The following is a 22651-nucleotide window of genomic DNA, read 5'->3' on the forward strand; positions in this document are numbered from 1 at the left end:
ACACAGATCCTGCCCCCTGACCACACACTGAGAGGCTGAGCTGTCCTTCCTGACTCTGACTTTAAGGACTTGCCGTAATCAACGTGGCATCGTGTGAGTAAGAACGGGGACTAAGTTGTTCAGTCTTGTAACATTAAGTTCATTCTTCACGTTCTCTTCCATTAGAATAGGTTTCGCAAACTTTTTGAATCATTAGATCACCTGGGGCTCTTACTAAATATATTCATGTTTTTTTCCACCTCACACGGACTGAATCAGAACCTACAGGGCAACAACCTGGGTAGTTAAAGAAATGATCTCAAAACAATAATATTTATGAACTACACAGAAAAAGTAATTAGGGTGCTACATTAAAACATGCCTACTCAAGGATAAGAGCAGCGATGGGCAAACCATAGCCTGTGGACCAAATCTGGCCCATTTTATATTTTTATAAAGTTTTATTGAAACAGTCATGCCCATGTTTTTAAAACAAGTTGGCTATGGCTGCTTTTGTGTATAATGGCAGAGCTGAGTCATTAGGACAGAGACTATATTGTCCATAAAGCCAAAAAATATTTACTATCTGAACTTTAACCAAAAAAAGTTTACTGATCTCTGGATAAAAGACATGACCTCAGACCTGAGCAAACTTGGAACTGAAACTAGGGCCCTCAGTGATTATGAACTCATATAAAAAAATAAACCAACAAGGAAGGAGATAGTAAATACAACCAACTGGAGAATCCAGGCCCTGGTGAGTGGCAATTTGAAACATGAAATAATATGTTTAAGATGATTATAAAGAGCTACAAAATTATTTTTAAAAGAATGTAAACTTTGCTGAAAGAAAAGTGCTATAAGGGGAGAAAAAAAAAAGATCAGGTTTGAAAAAGAACTAAGTACCTCCTGTAGAAATGAAAATAATTTAGTGAATGAGATAAAGCAGTGCCTCTCAAACTTCAGTGAGCATCAGAATCAGCTGGAGTGTTTGTTAAAACACTGATTTCTGGGTCCCAATTGCTAATTCAATTCTGACTTCATAGGTCTCAGGTGGAGCCCATGAAATTACATTTCTAACAAATCCTAGGTGATGCTGATGTTGCTGATCCATGAACCATATTTTGGGTATGAGTTAAGTAGCAGATAAACACAGCTGGAGGAGTAATTAGTAAGCTGGGGGATAGACCTGGAAGACAGAATGTAGCAGAGAGAGAGAGGTGGGAAATGTGGGAAAACATTGAGACAGAGATAGAGTGAGAAAACTTTAAACGTAAGTCGAATAGAAGTTTCAGAGGGTGACAACAGAATGAATGGAAAAGAGGCAACATTCTGAGTTGAGACACTAAGTGAGAATATTACAGAGTTGAAGGAAAGTGAACCTTGGACTGGATAGAAAATGACAAAACCACATCGAAATGTTTCGTGGTGAAACTAGAATACCAAAAGCAAAGAAGCCTTAAAGCTATGTTGAAGGAAGGATTACCTACGAAGGAAAAACAATGACACGGAGACTTCTAATCAGCAGGAGTATGTGCCAGAAGACAGCGAAGTGTATTATCATCTCGTCCTAAAGGAAAGTAACCCTCAACCTAGAATTACATGCCCCATGAAATTATCATTCAAGAGCAAGGGTAAATACATTTTCAAACACATCTCTCACTGAAAGAACTGCTAAATGAGGTTCTTCAGTTAGAAGAAAATTGAACACATAAGGAAGGGGTGAGAATGGAATGCAAGAAACAATGGTGAATGAAAAAGCTGTTAAATCTGAATAGGCACTGACTATTATATATGCATATATGTGTAATACAACACTTATACACAATGTAACATATAAAATATACATATACACACACATGCACTCACACACACACACACACAGATCCCAATGGGGGATAAGTGAGAGGAAATGGAAATTCTAGACAACAATCATAGGAAAGCTGAGAGTAGAAAGATTGAAGTTAAAGTGTTTTAAAGTTCTAAAGAGTGTTCTTAATGATAAAGGAAAATTAGTTTTCTATCAGATCAGACTGATATGTAAAAATGCTATTCAACCCATTAAATTGAATTTACTATTCACTTGCTGAGGCTGAAACTCCAATACTTTGGCCCCCTCATGTGAAGAGTTGACTCACTGGAAAAGACCCTGATGCTGGGAGGGATTGGGGGCAGGACAAGAAGGGGACGACAGAGGATGAGATGGCTGGATGGCATCACCAACTCGATGGACATGAGTTTGAGTAAACTCCAGGAGTTAGTGATGGACAGGGAGGCCTGGCATGCTGGGATTCATGGGGTCACAAAGAGTCGGACACGACTGAGTGACTGAACTGAACTGAATGTGCTACTTACCCACCATTTAAAAAAATAATTCTTTGATGAAAACAGTCTAAGGGCCCATCAAAAGGTGTATGAAGAAAATGTGTATATACATATATACAATGTAATACTACTCAGCCATAAAAAAGAATGGAATCTTTCCATGTGCAACAACATGGATGGACCTAGAGAATATTAAGTGAAATAAGTCAGGGAAAGACAAATACCATATAATTTCACTTATATATGGAATCTAAGAAAACAAAATACATGAATAAACAAAATGGAAAGAGAGTCGTAGATACAGAGAACAGGCAGGTAGTTGTCAGAAGGGAGGTGGGTGGCCAGAGGAGAGAAATAGCGGAAGGAGATTAGGAGCTTCCAGTTGCAAAGTAAATAAATTAGGGATATGAATGCACAGTCTGGGGAATGTAATCAATCGTTCCATTCAGTTCAGTCACCCACTCGTGTCTGACTCCTGGCAACCCCATGGACTGCAGCACCCCAGGTCTCCCTGTCCATCACCAACTCCCGGAGTTTGCTCAAACTCATGTCCATCGAGTTGGTGATGCCATCCAAACATCTCACCCTCTGTCATCCCCTTCTCCTTCTGCCTTCAATCGTTCCTAGCATCAGGGTCTTTTCCAATGAATCAATTCTTCACATCAGGTGGCCAAAGTATTGGAGTTTCAGCTTCAGCATCAGTCCTTCCAGTGAATATTCAGGACTGATTTCCTGTAGAATTGACTGGTTTGATCTCCTTACTGTCCAAGGGACTCTCAAGAGTCTTCTTCAACACCACAGTTCAAAAGCATCAATTCTTCAGTGCTCAGCTTTCTTTATGGTTCAATTCTCACATCCATATGTGACTATGGAAAAACCATAACTTTGACAATATGGACCTTTGTCAGTAAGGTAATAATGCCTCTGCTTTTTAATATGCTGTCTAGGTTGGTCATAACTTTTCTTCCAAGGAGCAAGTGTTTTTTAATTTCATGGCTGCAGTCACCGTTTGTAGTGATTTTGGAGTCAAGAAAGTAAAGTCTGTCACTGTTTCTATTGTCTCCCCATCTATTTGCCATGAAGTGATGGGACTGGATGCCATGATTTTATCTTTCTGAATGTTGAGTTTTAAGCCAGCTTTTTCACTGTCCTCTTTCATTTTCTTAGTTCCTCTTTGGTTTCTGCCATAAGGGTGGTGTCATCTGCATATCTGAGGTTATTGATATGTAATCAATAATTATGTAATATCTGTGATGACAGATCATAATATAAACTTATCATGATTAGTTTGAAATGTATAGAAATATTGAATCACTATGTAACAGGAACTAGCATAGTATTGTAGGTCAATTATACTTCAAAAACCAACTCATAGAAAAAGAGATAAGATTTATGGTTACCAGAGATGGAGCTGGGGGGAGGGGGAATTGGATGAAGGCTGTCAAAAGGTTCAAACTCCAGTTATAAGATTAAATAAGCACTAGGGGTGTCATGTACAACACAATAAATATAATTAACACTGCTGTATATTCTGTATAAAAGTGAAGAGAGTAAATCCCGAGTTCTCATCACAAGGAGAAAACTTTTTTTTCTGTTTATTTTGTGTCTATATGAGATAATGGATACTCACTGAACTTATCATGGTAATCAGTTCATGATGTATGTAAGTCAAACCATTGTGCTATACACCTTAAACTTATACAGTACTATAGGTCAATTATATTTCAACAAAACTGAAAGAGAACAATTTTTAAATAAAAATGCTGCTCCAAACACACTTCTAATTCTCCCTGAAAGCCCAAGTAACTCCTAAGAAGCATACTGTCATACCACAGATGAATATCTGTATTTCTGTAATACCAGAAAATATGCAAAATCTGTGGGTTTTTATGACTAGTTCCTAAAGACAGTAAGGAACACTCATAACCACCAGAATGAAACCAAATTTGTTTTGTTTTGCCCAGTATCTGAGAAGAAATCACACAACTCACCTACATGAGAGAGTTGGGAACTCTGAATATTTCAGTAAGTAATTGAAAGAGATTTCAAAAATGTATGTTTCCTTTATGTTGAAATCTGTCTCTCTGGAGCAGAAAACCTTTCAATATAGTCATTAGTATGTCACGTTGTGGCAAAGATGTAGTAAGGACTTGTGAGCGCTATGGAAGTGTTGTCCACCGTACTAATTCTATGGCATCTTAGGTGCATTATCTTCCTCCAGAGTAATTAGCAAATCTCCAGGGAATCATCCAGAGTGGATCGTTATTGCCATGTTTTTGCCAAGAAGCAAGGAAAACAACTGAGCTAAGAGGAATTAAGAAGTATAGTTATGAAGGGTAGTGTCCATCTCAAACAGCCTCTCTCTGCCCGCAGCTGACCAATGCCTAAAGTGATGCAGTCGTGAAATCCTTTATGTACTCAATATATTGTAAACCCTTGGAGAAGGTCTCACTTTCAATTTTATGAATCATTGACTCTTCAGTCTCTTGGATCCTAAACAGCAATTGTATGATGCAACCTCAGAGCTGAATTCCGGTTATTCTCATTACTTTATTAATTGATTAAGAAATTGCTAATACCTTGAGAGCTTGCTATGTGCCAGACAATATCTCACCTTGTTTTCATAATGACCCGGATGAGGGAAATACTTGCATTACTCTATTTTATAAATGAGAAAATGGAGGCTCAGAGAGCTTAAACAACATGTTCAAAGTTGTCTCAATTTATAATTTGCAGAGCTGAGATTCAACTTCAGGCTTTCTGGTACAGAGTTGGCTGTCTTCACCCTATATTGACTTTCATTGGAATAATATATAATTAAGAGAATTTGATTGCTTCATGGGCATTTGGGAGGGGGGTTTATTTCTGTTTCTTTTCTTTTTTTCTTCCAGTTTTATTGAGATATCATTGACATACAACATTGAATAAGTTTCAAGGTGTATAGTATAATGATTTGACTTACATATATTGTGGAATGATGACCATAGTGAACATACATTATCTCATATAGATACAAAATTAAATAGAAAAAAAATTTTTTCCTTATGATGAGAACTCAGGATTTGCTCTTTTAATGGGCATTTAAAAAAAATTCACATCCACATAATGGTGTTTTCTTCCTAGTCTTATCCCAAAGTCAAGTACCCAATAATGTGTATAAAACTCAGTGTGCATATCCTGGAAGAGCAGACGGACTCCACATGGTAATTTAAAGAAGTAAAAGTAGAAAGCCACTTGAAAGGGAGCCTTTGTTTGCAGTGAAATTGTTTATGTGTTAAACATTACTCTGCACTCTGTGGTATTTGCTGATTGGTGCAACCATGGCCATTTAAATTGATTCCCTAATCATGACAATAATGACCAGGATTAGCCCAGTTCAATGGGTGCATACTTTCCCCAGGGCTTACAAAGGCCTTCTCTAGGGATCCAGGCTTTCCTGGTAATAAGTTAACTACAAGGCTGCATTGGTAAACAGCAGTCCTCGACTGAAAATGATGGAAATCAAAGAAAAGATGAAGGTCTCAGACCAAACAGGAAAATCACCTACCCTGGTCAGCAGAACCCTGAGGACAACTGCGGGCTTCCTGAGTGATGGGCAAATGGGTGTTTCTGTTTGTTGAGTACTTAAGTGATTGAGAATTCAAGGGATTATAGCAAAAATCCATCAGTGATTTCTAAGTTAAAGAACTCCTGTTTGCCTCTCAGCAGCCTGTTATTTAAAATTAAAACACGTGTATTCCTAAAACAATATATGGTCATTGTAAACATTCCAAACAATTCAATCCAGAGAAACATGTAGTGAAAAATGAAAGTCCCTCTCCCCGCCAATTTCACTTTCTCCCTGGAGGAACCGACAACTCCTTCCAAATTTTAAGAATAAACCAACTGTAAAGAAATAATTTGACTATAGTAAAGCAACTTGCTGATTATGATTAGTATTAACCCATCTTTAGTGATTTAGAAGATTCTCCAAGTTTATTCTCGTTTAGGGTATCAGTTGTTACAGGGAAGAAATGTGAGGATATCTGTGTTCTTGGATCCTGATAAACAGAAGCTTGTAGAAACATTGTGGATAACCCTCTTTTTTTGCCTTCTGGAAGAATTTGGGCTTGCTCAGAGCACAGCTGATAATCTTCCTATCCAGAACAAAGATGTTGAAGGTACCTAACCCTATGATATGAAATAAGACTTTGGGAAACACTATAAAAGTGTTGGTTTGTAACTTAAAAGATTTGGGGGATTATTTTTATGACATAAATATTGGGTTATTTTTATTCTCTGAAATTTGCATCACTTTATAATTTATAGGTAGATACATATATAGTACTTTATATATATATAATTTTTAAAATGTATATTTGTAGACAAATTGTATTTGTTTAAGCAAGAATAGTTTTCATTTATAAATTCAACTGGAAACAGTCAGTCTTCTTTATTTTGGAAAAAGAAAATTACTTGAATAGTTGTCTTAAAACAAGTAAGGCATACTATACCCCATGCCCTGGGAGAGGAAGTAACAGGAAGAATTTTATTTTTCTTGAATTTGAGCAAGGCAGTTCTCCAAATTCCTCTTGGTGAGTAGAGCTCTGGGGTGCGTTGGATTGATCTGCATAAAGAAACTAGAAACTTTCTGGAAGGGAAGGGATACAGATCATCCCAACCCCAACATTTCTCAAGATTCCTAGTTATAAAAATCCATGAGAGAATCCTTCTGGAAGACAGCAGGGCTATTGGGAAACTAATCCAGGAAGGTAAAAGGTTAAAGGATGTTCATGACAGCAAGTTTGCCATGGCTGGGCTCCCTGCCACTTTAAAGTGGTGGTTCTTGCTTTGAAACTGGAAAAAAAAAAAAAAAAGTACAATCATCCCTCAGTATCTACAGGGGATATGCTCCAGAACCTGCATAGACACCAGGATGGGTGGAAACTCAAGTCCCACAGATGCTGCTTGGTATCTGAAGCTCCTCATCTATGGATTCAACCTACTGTGGATTGTGTAGTACTGAACCATGTAAGTGGATACACGCAGTTCAAACCCAAATTGCTCATGGGTCAACTGTACTTCCATATTTTAGTGGTGGATCTGGATCTGAATAGATTCTGCTGCTTGTTCTTTTGTTTCAACTTCTTCAACTTTTGTTTTGCCAAAATAAAGAAGACTGACTGTTTCCAGTTGAATTTATAAATGAAAACTACTCTTGCTTAAACAAATACAATTTGTCTATAAATATATATTTCAAAAATAATATATACATGCAAAGTACTAGATATGTATCTACTGATAAATTATAAAGTTATGCAAATTTCAGAGAGTAAAAATGACCATATGTCATAGAACATAATCCCCCAGTTTGCAAGAGGTATGCAAATCTCTTTGGATATCTAGGAGACTTATAATGTGCTATACTCAACTAAACCACATTGCCACATTCAAAAAATAATCTTTCAATCCAGTTGTGATGAGCATTTTGGGAAGAAATTCATATGCTAACCTGTAAGCAACATTAAATATGTCAGGATTTATTAAGTGTATACTAAGCTTTATTCACAATTCCTGTACCTTATTTAGGAGGTGAATGAATTTTAACTTAAAGAAAAAAGCATTAGGGGAATAGAATTGAGAGGTCAGAAATAAACCCATACAACTGTGGTCAGATGATTTCTAAGAAGGATACCAAAACTATCCAATGGGGGAAATAATTGTCTCTTTAACAAATGATGCTTGAAAAACTGGATGTCTACATGGAGAAGAATTAAGTTGGACTCTTAATTTTATGGGCTTCCCTGGTGGCTGAGACACTAAAGAATCCACCTGCAATGCAAGAGACCCAGCTTTGATCCCTGGGTCAGAAAGATCCCCTGGAGAAGGAAATGGCAACCAGTCCATGGGGTCACAAAGAGTTGGATACAACTGAGTGACTTCACTTTCTTTCACTTCCTAATATTATACTGTGTAAAAAATTAACTCAGAATGGATCATAGAGCTAAATACAAGGTCTAAAGCTATGCAGCTCTTGTAAGAAAACATAGAAGTAAATCTTTAAAGCCTCGAATTCAACAGTGATTTCTTAGATGTGACACCCAAAGCACTAGCAACAAAGGAAAAATATTAAATTGGACTTCATCAGAATTGAAAACTTTGTGCATCAAAGGACACTATCAAGAGAGTGAAAAGACATTTACAGAATGAGAGAAAATATTAACAAGCATGTATCAAGTAAGAGTCTAATATCCAGAATATATAAAAAATATTTATAATTTGAAAATAAAAAGACAACTCCACTTTATAAATGGCAAAGAACTTCAATAGATATTTCTCTGAAGAAGATATACCAGTGGCCAACAGACACATGAAAAGATGCTCAATGTCATAGTCATTAGGAAAAGCAAATCAAAACCAAAGTGAGATACCATTTTACATCCACTAGGATGGGTATGATAATATTTTAAAAATGGAAAATAAGTATTGGTAAGGATGTGAAGAAATTAGAACCCTCATACGTTGCTGATGAGACTATACAATGATGTAGCTACTGTGAAAAACAACTGATGGCTTCTAAAAACTTAATCATAAACTTACCACATGACCCAGCAATTCCACTCCAATATACTAAAAAAAAAATTGAAATTAGATGCTCAAGTAAAAACTCATAAACATATGTTTGCAGTAGCTCTATTAAGAATAGCCAAAAGGTAGAAACAACTCAAATGTTTATCTGCTAATGAATGGATAAACAAAATGTGGCATGACTATGCCATGGAATATTATTCAGGAAAGAAGTGCTGAACATGTTACAAAGTGGATGAACCTTGAAAATATTAAATACTAAGTGAAAGAATCCCCTTCATGGATCATGGCCTTGTCATGGCAAAGGGGCTTATGTAACTCAAATAAGCTATGAGCCAAGCTGGGCAGGGTCACATAAGACAGATGGGTCATAGTGAAGAGTTCTGACAAAATGTAGTCCCCTGGAGGAGGAAATGGCAACCCACTCCCATATTCTTGCCTGGAGAACCCCATGGACAGTATGAAAAGGCAAGAAAGACATGACACTGGAAGAGGAGCCGCCCCAGGTTGGAAGGTGTGCAGTATGCTACTGGGGAAGAGTGGAGAGCAATTACTAACAGCTCCAGAAAGAAAGAAGTGACTGGGCCAAAGTGAAAATGATGCTCAGCTGTGGGTGTGTCTACTGGTGAAAGTAAATCTGATGCTGTAAAGAACAATATTGTGTAGGAACATGGAATATTAGGTCCATGAATCAAGGTAAATTGGACATGGTCAAGCAGGAGATGGTGAGACTGACATTGACATCTTTAGGAATCAGTGAGTTAAAATGGATGAATTTAACCCAGATGACCATTATATCTACTACTGTGGGCAAGAATCCCTTAGAAGAAATGCAGTAGCCCTCAAAGTCAACAAAAGAGTCCAAAATACAGTATTTTGGTACACTCTCAAAAACAACAGAATGATCTTGGTTCATTTCCAAGGCAAACCATTCGACATCACAGTAATCCAAGTCTATGCCCCAACCACTGATGCTGAAGAAAATGAAGTTGAATGGTTCTATGAAGACCAACAAGACCTTCTAGAACTAACACCAAAAAAAAAAAAAAAGGTGTCCTTTTCCTTTTAGGGGATTGGAATGTAAAAGTAGGAAATGAAGAGATACCAGGAATAACAGGCATGTTTGATCTTAGAGTGCAAAATGAAGCAGGTCAAAGGCTAACAAAATTTTGTCAAAAGAACACACTGGTCATAACAAACACCCTCTTCCAACAGCACTAGAGATGAGTCTACACATGTACATCACCAGATGGTCTACACCAAAATCAGATTGATTATGTTCTTTGCAGCCAAAGATAGAGAAGCTCTGTACAGTCAATAAACACAAGACCTGGAGCTGACTGTGGCTCAGATCACAACCTACTTACTGCAAAATTCAGGTTTAAACTGAAGAAAGTTGGGAAAGCACCAGGCCATTCAGGTGTGGCCTATATCAAATCTCTTATAATTATACAGTGAAGATGATAAATAAGTTCAAGGAATTAAATCTGGTAGACAGAAAGCCTGAAGAACAATGAAAGGAGGTTCATCACATTGTGCAGGAGGCAGTGACCAAAATCATCCCAAAGAAAAAGAAATGCAAGAAGGCAAAGTGGTTGTCTGAGGAAAGAAGAGAAGTGAAAGGCAAGGGAGAAAGGGAAAGATATACCGAACTGAATGCAGAATTCCAGAGAACAGCAAGGAGGGATAAGAAGGCCTTCTTAAATGAACAATGCAAAAAAGTAAAATAAAACAATAGAATGGGAAAGACTAGAGATCTCTTCAAGAAAATTGGAGATATCAATGGAACATTTCATGTATGGATGGGAACAATAAAGGACAGAAAAGATAAGGACCTAAGAGAGGCAGAAGAGCTTAAGAAGAGGTGGCAAGAATACATAGAAGAACTATACAAAAATGGTCTTAATGACCTGGATAACCACAATGGTGTGGTCAGTGGTCACTCACCTAGAGCTGGACGTCCTGGAATGTAAAGTCAAGTGGGCCTTAAGAAACATTAGTACAAACAAAGCTAGTGGAGGTGATGAAATTTCAGCTGAGTTATTTCAAATCCTAAAAGATGACGCTATTAAAGTGTTACACTTAATATGCCAGCAAATTTGGAAAACTCAGCAGTAGCCCCAGGACTGGAAAAGGTCAGTGTTCATTCCAATCCCAAAGACAAGCTTTGCCAAAGAATGTTTAAACTACTGTACAGTTGTGCTCATTTCACATGCTAGCAAGGTAATGCTCAAAATCCTTCAAGCTATGCTTCAGCAGTACCCGAGCTGAGAGCTTCCAGGTGTACCAGTTGGGTTTCAAAGAGACAGAGGAACCAGAGATAAAATTGCCAGCATTCACTGGATCATGGAGAAAGCAAGGGAGTTCCAGAAAAACCACTACTTCTGCTTCATCGACCACGCTAAAGCCTTTGAAGGGGGCAAGCGGAGGATGAGATGGTTAGATGGCATCACTGATTCAAAGGACATGACTTTGAGCAAACTCTGGGAGATAGTGGAGGACAGAAGAGCTTGGTGTGCTGCAGTTCGTGGAGTTGCAAAGAGTTGGACATGACTTAGTGGCTGAACACCAACAAGAAATGAAAGAATCCAGACACAAAATGCTATCTACTAATGAGTTTATTTATATGAAATAGCCAGAATAGGAAATCCACAGAGACTGTGGATCTACAGATTAAGATGGGACTTTGGAGACTACGGGCTTCCCTGGTAGCTCAGCTGGTAAAGAATCCGCCTGCAATGCAGGAGACCCTGGGTTGATTCCTGGGTTGGGAAGATCCTCTGGAGAAGAGATAGGTTACCCACTCCAGCATTCTTGGGCTTCCCTTGTGGCTCAGTTGGTAAGCAATCTGCCTGCAATGTGGGAGACCTGGGTTCAATCCCTGGGTTGGGAAGATCCCCTGGAGGAGGGAATGGTAACCCACTCCAGTATTCTTGCCTGGAGAATCGCCATGGACAGAGGAGCCTGGCTGGCTGCAGTCCATGGGGTCACAAAGAGTTGGACACGACTGAGCGACAAAGCATAGCACCGCACATGGAGACTACAGCAGATTAGTGGATGCCAGGGGCTGGGAGAGGGGAGAATTGCAAGTGACTGCTTAATACAGTTGTGATTTCTTTTTTGGATGATGAAGATCTTCTGGAATTAGATAGTGGTGGTGTTTCTGCCATATTGTAAATATACTCATGCCACTGAATTTTACACTTTGGTTAAAATGGTAGATTTTATGTTATGTGCATTTTAGCATAACTTATAAGAACTGGAGTTATTGGTGACTCGACTGAAAATCTGGTGGGAGGAAAGGGCAACAGACTCCCAAAGTCAAGTTACTATGAGAGAAGTAAGAGGTAGACTCTCCTGATGGGGGAGAAACAAAGAGGAATGGCAGTGATTCTGGGACAGTGAGGTGGCTGATACTGTGAGCTGGGACTCAGTGTAGCTCTTTCGAGGACTGTGTTTTTGCCCTGGGAAGGCAGACGTGTGAGTGACTTTGAACAGTTCAAATCAAAGAATTGCAGTGATCACAGTAGGGAGCCTGGGTTCCAGTGATCAGAATAGGAAGTCAGAAGACCCAAAGGTGTCCGGGAAAATCAGGAGGTTGGGCCCTGGCTTGGAGGCGTCGCCTGGATCAGCAGAGCCGGGGGCAGCTGCCCCTATAGAGGAGCCTGCGTTCTCCCACTTGACCCCTTCCTGGGCTTCCTTTACTCATTTTCCTTAAACGCCAGGTCCCCAGGACACTGTGACACTCTACTCTCCTCCTCTCCACAGTCAACTCCAGGTCATCCCTCCACACTCAGCCCAGAGGCCATCTCCTCCATGAAGGGTTTCCCGATCTCTCCAGGCTGAGTTTGCTTCCAGCTCGGTCTCCTTGTACTCACCCATACCCTTACTCTTACCACACCTTATTGATCTTGCTCCTGTGAATCCTGTGTCTCTCAAGGGAAACTGGAACAGCCTGCCTATGTTTGTATCCACCATTTCCTAGCTCTGAGACTAGGCAGGCCACTTAAACTTGGGTTCCTCATCTGTAAGATGGGGACAATCTGCTTTTGATGCTTAAAATGTATAAAAACCTAAACAATGACTGAGACATAAATGTTTAATAAATATGAGTTATATTAATGGTTTAATAATAATAATAATTATCATAATTACCACTAATTATTTCTTTATTCCCAATGTCTTATACAAAGCACAGTATGCAGTAGGCACTCAATCAATTTTAGAACTGTGGTTAATACATTCGTCTAGAACTCTGCTGTCCTGTACAATAGCCACCAGCTACATGCAGCTATTGAACACTTAAATATGTCCAAATTTAAATGTTCTGTAAGTAAAATACATATCAGAGCTTGAAGACTTAGTATAGAAAATAGCAAACTATTTCATAAATAATATTTTATATTGATTACATGTTGAAATGATATTATTTTGGATCTTTCAAGGTAGATAACATGTATACTTTTTAAAAATATATTTATTTATTTGGCTGCACCAGGTCTTAGTTGCAGCACTCAGGATCTTTGTTCTTTGTTGCAGCATGCGGGATATTTAGTTGAGCTACGTGGGATTTAGTTCCCTGACCAGGAGTCAAACCCAGGCCCCTTGCACTGGGAGCATAGAGTTTTAACCACTGGACCCTGAGGGAAGTCCAATAAAAGGTATTCCTAAAAATAATCTTGCCAGTTTATTTTCACTTTTTGACATGAGATTGCAATAGAACTATCATGTAATCCAGCAATTTCGCTTCTGGGTATTTACCCTAAGAAAACAAAAAACACTAATTCAAAAAGATACAGGAATTCCTGGTGCTCCAATGGTTAGCACTTGTGTTTTCACTGCCAAGGGCCTGCGTTTGATCCCCGGTTGGGGAACTATGTTCACTGCAGCATTATTTACAGTAGCTAAGATTATGGAAGCAACTGAAGTGTCCATGGATGGATTAATGAATAAAGATGTGTTTTATATATATGTGTATATATATATATATATATATATATGTATGTATGTATACATATATTTCAGTTCAGTTCAGTCGCTCAGTCATGTCCGACTCTGCGACCCAATGGACTGCGGCATGCCAGGCCTCCCTGTCCATCACCAACTCTCAGAGCTTGCACAAATTCATCTCCATTGAGTTAGTGATGCCATCCAAACATCTCATCCTCTGTCATCCCCTTCTCCTCCCGCCTTCAATTCTTCCCAGCATCAGGGTCTTTTCCAATGAGTCAGTTCTTTGAACCCGGTGGCCAAAGTATTAGAGTTTCAGCTTCAACATCATTCCTTCTAATGAGTATTCAGGACTGATTTCCTTTTGGATGGACTGGTTGGATCTCTTTGCAGTCCAAGGGACTCTCAAGAGCTCAAGGTTGGGATTCTCCAACACCACAGTTCAAAAGCATCAATTTTTTGGTGCTCAGCTTTCTTAATAGTCCAACTCTCACATTCATACATGACTACTGGAAAAACCATACCCTTGACTAGGTGGACCTTTGCTGGCAATGTAATGTCTCTGCTTTTTAATATGTCTGCCTAGGTTGGTCATAACTTTTCTTCCAAAGAGCAAGTATCTTTTAATTTCATGGCTGCAGTCACCATCTGCAGTGATTTTGGAGCCCAAAAAAATAAAGTCTGCCACTGTTTCCCCATATTTGCCATGAAGTGATGGGACCGGATGCCATGATCTTAGTTTTCTGAATGTTGAGCTTTAAGTCAACTTTTTCCCCTGTCCTCTTTCATCAAGAAGCTCTTTAGTTCCTCTTTGCTTTCTGCCATAAGGGTGGTGTCATCTGCATATCTGAGGTTATTGATATTTCTCCCAGCAATCTTGATTCCAGCTTGTGCTTCTTCCAGCCCTGCGTTTCTCATGATGTACTCTGCATATAATTTAAATAAGCAGGGAGACAATATACAGCCTTGACGTACTCCTTTTCCTATCTGGAACCAGTCTATTGTTCCATGTCCAGTTTTAACTGGTGCTTCCTGACCTGCATATAGATTTCTCAAGAGACAGGTCAGGTGGTCTGGTATTCCCATCTCTTTCAGAGTATTACTGAGTCATAAAAAAGAATGAAATCTTGCCATTTGTGACAACATGGATAGTTCTAAAGGATATTAGGCTAAGTGAAATAAGTAAAAAAAAAGACAAATACTGTAAAATTTCGCTTGTATCTAGAATCTAAAGAAACAAATGAACAAATAAAACAGACTCACAGATAGGGAGAACAAATTGGTGGCTGCCAGAGGGGAGGTGAGTGGGGGGATGTGCAAATAGGTGAAGATGATTGAGAGGTACAAAACTTCCAATTATAAAATAAATGTCATGGGGATGTAACTTACAGCCTAAGGAATATACCCAATAATACTGTAACAATTTTGTATGTGACAGATGGTTACTAGACTTAGTGTGGTGATCATTTCATAAGGTATTCAAATGTCAAATCACCTGGAGCTAACCTATTGTATGTCAATTATCCTTCAATAAATAAAGAAATATTTTTTTAAAATAAGATGAGACTGCATGGAAATTTATAATTACACATGTAGTTTCATTATATTTCTGTTGAACAGCACAGATCTAGAAGGTTCTCAGCCTGCTATTAGTGTAGCAAACCTTCATCCAGCCTCATTTACTTTTAAATGTTGCATAAGCTTTAGGAGTATAGTTAATTCATTTAGAACAATGATTCATTTGGAATCAAAAGTAATCCAGGTGATTTGTAAAGGATTTTCCTTGCAGGGTTAGCAAGTTAATGTGTAGAAGTATGTAGAAAGGGAACTAAAGCTTTTCGGGAATTTTCCAGGTTCGCTGTGATCCTGAGATTCAAGAATTGCGTCAGTGGCAGAAGAAGCTGCGTGAGGACAAGCACATTCGCCAGCGAGTCAAAGTCTTCTGGGCCAAACAAGAACAAAAAGGTCAGTTGTCTGATTCACAACACTTGGTTTATTCAGGAAAAGCCTGAGTCTTACTCCAGGCTCAAGAAGGAAGCCCTGGCGCGGTTTCCTAGGGTCCTTGTTCTGCACGGAACTCCACTGGGGTAAGGAAGGTGGAGGCATGTTAAGAGTGGGCTCCAGAATGTCAGCAGTGACGCGGTGTGACTGACCCAGCCGTTCCCCTCACTCAGAGACACGTCAGTGTCATCCCGTGTTTGCAGCTCTCTCTCTCTCTCTTTTAGCTACAAACAAGAAGAATAACCCATCATTTTGGAAACAGTGCCCATCAGTGTGATGGGTAGTTATTCTTCTAGGCTGTTGATTGTGTGTCTGAACTTAAGTGCTGTTTTATACCATCCTCGCCCCTTTTCTGAGAAATTAAACACATGTGCAGAGTGAAGCGCTAAGAATAACAGAGCAAGCATCCTTCACCTTTCTTGTACCTGTCACAATTTTGTCCTATTTGCTTCCCTTCTTTTTTTTTATTTTTAAACTTTGTTACTACACATTCGTGGTAGAAAAATTAGAAAAAAATAGCCAAAAAAAAAAAAAGGAGAAAAATAAGAAATGTCACCACTGTTAAAATTTTGGTGTACATCCTGCTATACTTTTTCCAGTACAAAATAATGCAAATCAATATCCATTTGTATATTATTAAATATAGGTTTTTACATTCTACTACCCATGTATCTGTTCATTCTATTATGTCATCTACCCTGTCACTGAACATACTCAGAACGTCATTCTGGTCAGCACTAGAGAGTGGAATTGTGATGTTTGATGGCTGTGTGGTATTGATTTAGCATCATTTATTTAACCAGCAACATGGAATGAGATTCATGAAGGACTGTCAAGTGGAAAAAAACTGCAGGAAATAAATTTTCATAAATGTTAAGAATCCCCTTGCAAAGCAGGAGACCAGGGATCCATCCCTGGGGTGGGAAGATCCCCTGGAGAAGGGAATGGCTACTCACTCCAGTATTTTTGCCTGGAGAATCCTATGGACAGAGGAGCCTGGTGGGCTACAGTCCATGGGGTCGCAGAGTCAGACACGAGTAACTGACTAACACTCACTAACTAAAATACATGCTTGGAAATAGATGTCTAAAAAGCTTGGAGAATACATTAGTGTTAGTTTCCTTTAGGAATCAGGACTAGGGAAAATCTTGCACTTTTGGAATTTTTTAAATTATGAAAACCAACGAGAAAAAACAATCATACCTCCCTCAACAGGCTGCAGACCACCGTACTCTCACGGTCCATGCTCTGACCTCCCCATCCTCCCCGTTCCTTTTCCCTTTTCACTAGACTGCAGTCCCTCCAGTCTCTCTTGTTCTGCTGTATGCCAGCACCTTCCTCACCTCGGGGACTGCACTTTCAATCCCTTTTCTGCCAAATCATCCACTCCAGGCCTCTCTGTGGCCACTCCTTCTCACCCTTCGGCCTAGGGGCATTAATGCCTCAGACGGGCTGCCCTCACTTGCCTTACCTAAGGGGACCAGGAACAGTATGGAGCAATCTCAGCATGGTGGAATCTAGCAAAAAGTTTTCCGTTTTTGCCCAGAAGCTGTCTTCAATTCTGTTCTCTCAAATCCCTCTTTCCAGTTCCTTCATGGCATATTGGATGGATTTCATGTCTTTGAAGTATGTTCTGATTTCATGAAGTCCAGCCTACTTAGAAGTCTCAGATCTGATTTAATGCTCTGACTCAGTGTGGTTGGGAGTGGGAGGGCGGGAGATCCAGAGGGCTTCTTCCCTTCACTTCCTGTGTGGTCCTCTCTTGGCTGCTGTGGCTTCTCTGGCTGAGACCATGTGGCCATCCGTGTCCTGTGGGCAGGCATCCCCATGCTGGCTGGCTGACTCCTAAGTCTCATGTGAGCGCTTCCTCAGAGCTCATATGGCAGGATCCTTGGGGGATATGGTTCTGATTCTCTGTCTTCTACTTCCTCTCAGACCCCACTTCTGCCGGCGCTCTCCCAGCCTTTTGCTCCTGGGGTCTCCTTACCCAGTGGCCAGCCCTCTTGAACCCAATGGGACGGTGTTCACTTGACACAGAGGAAACCAGTAGTGGACACAGGTTTCTCCACTGCCCCCTTTTCTCCACCTCGCATGTCTCCCCAGTTCACACGGAACTTGCCCTCAACAGGCACAGTAGATTGAAGTGTGTGTAAATCTACCCTTAAAGGAGATGACCAATCAGATAATGAGGGGCCCCCAGTCTTTTTGAGTTGTTCTCTTGGATCTTCCCTCCCCTGCCTTGGGCTTCTTGGGTGGGGGAAGCATCCACTCCTGTCTAAGGGAGGATAGAAAAACACAGCATTTTCCTTTAGGCCAGCAAATCTCAACATTTTTGGATTGTGAACCAGGAAGAAGTACTTTTATGTCACAATCTACTACATGTGAATATACTGATGGTTTCATATATACATAGCTAAAACAAAAGTTTTATGAAACATGACCTTATTATATGGGCTCCCCTGGTAGCTCAGTTGGTAAAGAATCTGCCTTCAATGCAGGAGACCCCAGTTCGATTCTTGGTCGGGAAGATCCCCTGGAGATGGATAGACCACCCACTCCAGGATTCTTGGGCTTCCCAGGTGGCTCAGCTGGTAAAGAATCCGCCTGCAATGTGGGAGACCTGGGTTCGATCCCTGGATTGGAAAGATTCCCTGTAGCAGGGAATGGCTACTCATTCTAGTATTCTGGCCTGGGGAATTCCATGGACTGTATAGTGCATGGGGTCCCAAAGAGTTCGACATGACTGAGTGACTTTCACTTACATACCTGTTATATGTAATACCCTCTGGTATTTTCTAGTCTCTTGAGTTTTTAACTTAAGCATCAAAATTAACTGACAGTAATGAACTCATTGACTAAAAGAAATATCCAAATGTCCCTAGGGATATAAAATAACCAAATAAATAAGTGTGGGAGAAGAGGAGGCTTTCTTCTACTTTAGAATGACAACTAATACATTTAGAAGGTATAATGGAATTTAAAAGTCACCATCTTGTAACCATATTAATAAATAAATTGACTAAAGCAAGAATCATCAGTGGATGCTAAACCACTGAGTGGAAGTTTGTTGAGGGACATGATAGTTGTAGCCTTAAAATATCTCTCCACAAGGGAAGGGAACCTCCTACACTGTTGGTGGGAATGTAAACTGGTACAGCCTTTATGGAGAATAGTATGGAGGTTCCTTAAAAAACTGAAAACAGAGCTGCCATATGTCCCTGAACTCCCACTCCTGGGCATGTGTCTGGAGAAGAACATGATCTGAAAGGATACGTGCGCCAACTGTTCACTGCAGCATTGTTTGCAATAGTCAAGACATGGAAGCCACCTGAATGTCCATTGACAGAGGAATGGGTGAAGGAGATGTGGTGCATATATACAAGGGAATATTACTCAGCCATTAAAAAGAATGAAATCAGGCATTTGCAGCAACAGCGATGGACCTAAAGATTGCCCTACTAAGTGAAGCAAGTCAGAGAAAGAGAAATATCATATGACATCCCGTGTATGTAGAATCTGAAAGCAAAGGATACAAATGAACTTATGAAACAGTAAGAGACTCACAGACTTCAAGAACAAACTTTTGGTTGCCAAGTAGAAGGATGGGGGGAAAGGATCATCAGTTTAGGATAGACGTGTACACGCTGCTATATTTAAAATGGATAACCAACAAAGACCTAAAATAGATAACCAACAAAGAGTGCATGGAACTCTGCTCAATGTTACGTGGCAGCTAGATAGGAGGGGAGTTTGGGGGAGAATGGATACGTGTATGTGTATATGGCTGAGTCCCTTTGCTCTTCACCTGAAAGTATCACAACATTGCTAATCGGCTATGCCTCAATTCAAAATAAAAAGTTTTTTAAAATATCTAAGAAAATAATAACTTTGCACTCGAGAAACCTGGCTTAACCAAGCGATGAAGATTAATGTTACCAATATTGGGACAAGCTGACATCATGTGCCTCCTGATGTGATGTACCAAGGAAGACACACATCACACATCCTTAGACACAACTGCCAAAAATGCATAACTTGAACCTATCTCATTGTGAGGGAATGTCAGATCAACCCAAATTGAGGACATGCTCCAAAATAACTGACTTGGACTCTTCAAAAATGCCAGTGTCAAGAAAAACAAAGATTAAAAGAGACCAAAGAGATGTGACAGCTGAATGCTGTGCATGATCTTAGATTGGATCTTGGTTGGGGAAAATCCTATAAAAGACATGAGTGAAACAGCAGACTTTGAGTATGGGCTTTATGTTAGATAATGGTACATAGTATTATTAAGTTTCCTGATGTTGATCAATGTTCTTGACCAATATCAGAAACCTCCTATTTTCTTTGGGTTTTTTTTTTTTTTTTTTGGATGTGGATTATTTTTTTTAAAGTCTTTATTGAATTTGTTACAGTATTGCTTTGTTTTATGTTTTGATTTTATCTGTGACAGATGTGGGATCTTAGCTCCTCAACTAGGGATCGAACCCACACCCCCTGCTTTCGAAAGTGATGTCTTAACCACGGGACCATGTCTTAACCACTTAACCACTGGACCATCTATTTGCTCTGCTATTTCATGGCAAGTAGATGGGGAAACAATGGAAACAGTGAGAGACTTTATTTTGGGGGGCTCCAAAATCACTGCAGATGGTGACTGCAGCCATGAAATTAAATGATGCTTGCTCCTTGGAAGAAAAGCTGTGACTAACCTAGACAGCATATTAAAAAGTGGAGACATTTTTGCCAACAAAGGTCTATCTAGTCAAAGCTATGGTTTTTCCAGTAGTTATGTATGGATGTGAGAGTTGGACTATAAAGAAAGCTGAGCACCGAAGAAGTGATTCTTTTGAACTGTGGTGTTGGAGAAGACTCTTGAGAGTCCCTTGGACTGCAAGGAGATCCAACCAGTCCATCCTAAAGGAAATCAGTCCTGAATACTCATTGGAAGGACTGATGCTGAAGCTGAAGCTCCAACATTTTGGCCACCTGATGGGAAGAACTGACTCATTGGAAAAACCCTGATGCTGGGAAAGATTGAAGGCGGGAGGAGAAGGGGACGACAAAGGATGAGATGATTGGATGGCATCACTGACTCGATGGACATGAGTTTGAGCAAGCTCCGGGAGTTGGTGAAGGACAGGGAAGCCTGGCCTGCTGCAGTCTACTGGGTCGCAGAGTCGGACATGACTGAGTGACTGAACTGAACCACTGGACCACAAGAAAAGTCCCAGAAGCCTATTCTTAAGATGCATGCTGAAGGTTTTATGCAACTTAAACTCCAATGATCCAGAAAAAATAATAACACACATGCACACATATACATGCACATAGAAAATGATCAAGTATAAGCAATGGTGAATCTGAGAGTTCTTTGGATGGTTATTATGATTGTGAATGAATGGACAGATGGGTGGGGTTCTGAACCTTGTATGAGTCCACATACGGAGCCTGGTGCAGAGCAGGGGCTCATCACATGGGAGTTCTTAGTGTCCCTTGTTAAGAAGTAGCTTGAGCTGTAACTGTTTGACAGGCTCATCTCTGTACAACTGCTGGTTCCTTGCATTTCAAAACTAGAAGACAATCAGAACTGTAATCAGATTAAAGATCAAGGAACAACAACAACAAAATTAAGATCAAGGAACATGCAGCAGTGTGCCTATTTATTTCTGCTTTTACTTATTATTATTATTATTTTTTGAGTGGATTTGCCACTGGCTCACTGATTGGCTTGGCTTGCTAGGTGGCAGTGAGCGCAGGCTGGACTTAATGCAGTGATCCAGCCAGCAGCAGAGAGCAGAATGACAGGTCCCATCTCGGCCACCTGCTGCCCATGTCCCTTGCCGCCTTTCCACCTTCCGAGGGTTCCAAAAGGAGCAGTGCTTTCCAAACAAGATGAGGTTATCAGTAAACGCCCCATTGTGAACTTGTGGGTAAATTTCTCATTTGCAATGAAACTGTAGAGATGGCCCTTGGGAGAGAAAACCGTTCTAAACACCGTCCCCAGATCTGTGGTCAGTTCAGAAGGAAGTCAGTACAGCACAGTGGAGTGTTGGAGTTGGCAAGACTTGCCCTTGGAATCTTTTTGCTTTTATCTGTGTGACCCTGATCTAGTTAACTTCATTCAGCCTCAGTATTCCCACGTGCAGGATGGAACTATTAATAGTCCTGTCTCATACAGCTGTTAAAGGATTGCAAGAGAGGATCTTTGGAATAAGTCCTGGCACATAGTTCCCATACGTGTTGGTTATTGTCATTTTAAAATATGTCTGTGCTTCAAGCAGTTTTGTATTGATTTCCTCTACTAGACTCTAAGCTCGAAGGGGTTCCATGCGGGGACTGAGGGTCTTATTCATCATTTAGCACAGAGCCTGGCACAGAACTGACAGTCTATACATATTTGGTGGATGGAGCTCTGGTTTTTATTTTATAGATGTATAAGTAGAGGGCCTGGGAGGTCAAGGGCTTACCAAGGTCACACAGCCGGGGAGGCCCTAGGGCTGGGACTTGGGCATGCCCTTTCTTTGTCCTGTGTTCTGACACATCCCAGAGGAGCGATGCAGCGAGACAAGACACTCTCTTGGATTCCACCATCAGACCCAAAGCTCTCAGGAATCCTGAACATGATACACGGCTTGTCTGATTTCTTAACGTCCTATGGTTTCTTGCTGTTTGTGTTTGCATTGACTGAAGCCCTTGCATAGGGGCTGAATTGCCAGGCGCAGGGTACAACCTGCTTCCCATCAAGTGAAGTAAAACTTTGTCTCCTTCAAGTATCACTGAGCTGATTTTCTTTGTTAAGCTCATGTACAACAGAGTCATTCCTGTT

The 22651-nt window shown here is 40.1% G+C and overlaps 1 protein-coding gene across 2 annotated transcripts in view; it reads left to right on the plus strand.

Annotated features, from left to right (window-relative positions):
• Positions 1–22651, plus strand: part of IQCK (IQ motif containing K) — a 141516-nt gene that overhangs the window by 85023 nt on the left and 33842 nt on the right. For both annotated transcript variants that reach the window (XM_065924437.1, XM_065924438.1), the window contains exon 8: positions 15675–15786. In XM_065924437.1, the coding sequence (XP_065780509.1) occupies positions 15675–15786 (112 nt within the window). The remainder of the gene's footprint in view (positions 1–15674; positions 15787–22651) is intronic.

This window comes from Muntiacus reevesi, chromosome 2 (genome assembly GCF_963930625.1).
Source record: "Muntiacus reevesi chromosome 2, mMunRee1.1, whole genome shotgun sequence".
Lineage (NCBI taxonomy): Eukaryota > Metazoa > Chordata > Mammalia > Artiodactyla > Cervidae > Muntiacus > Muntiacus reevesi.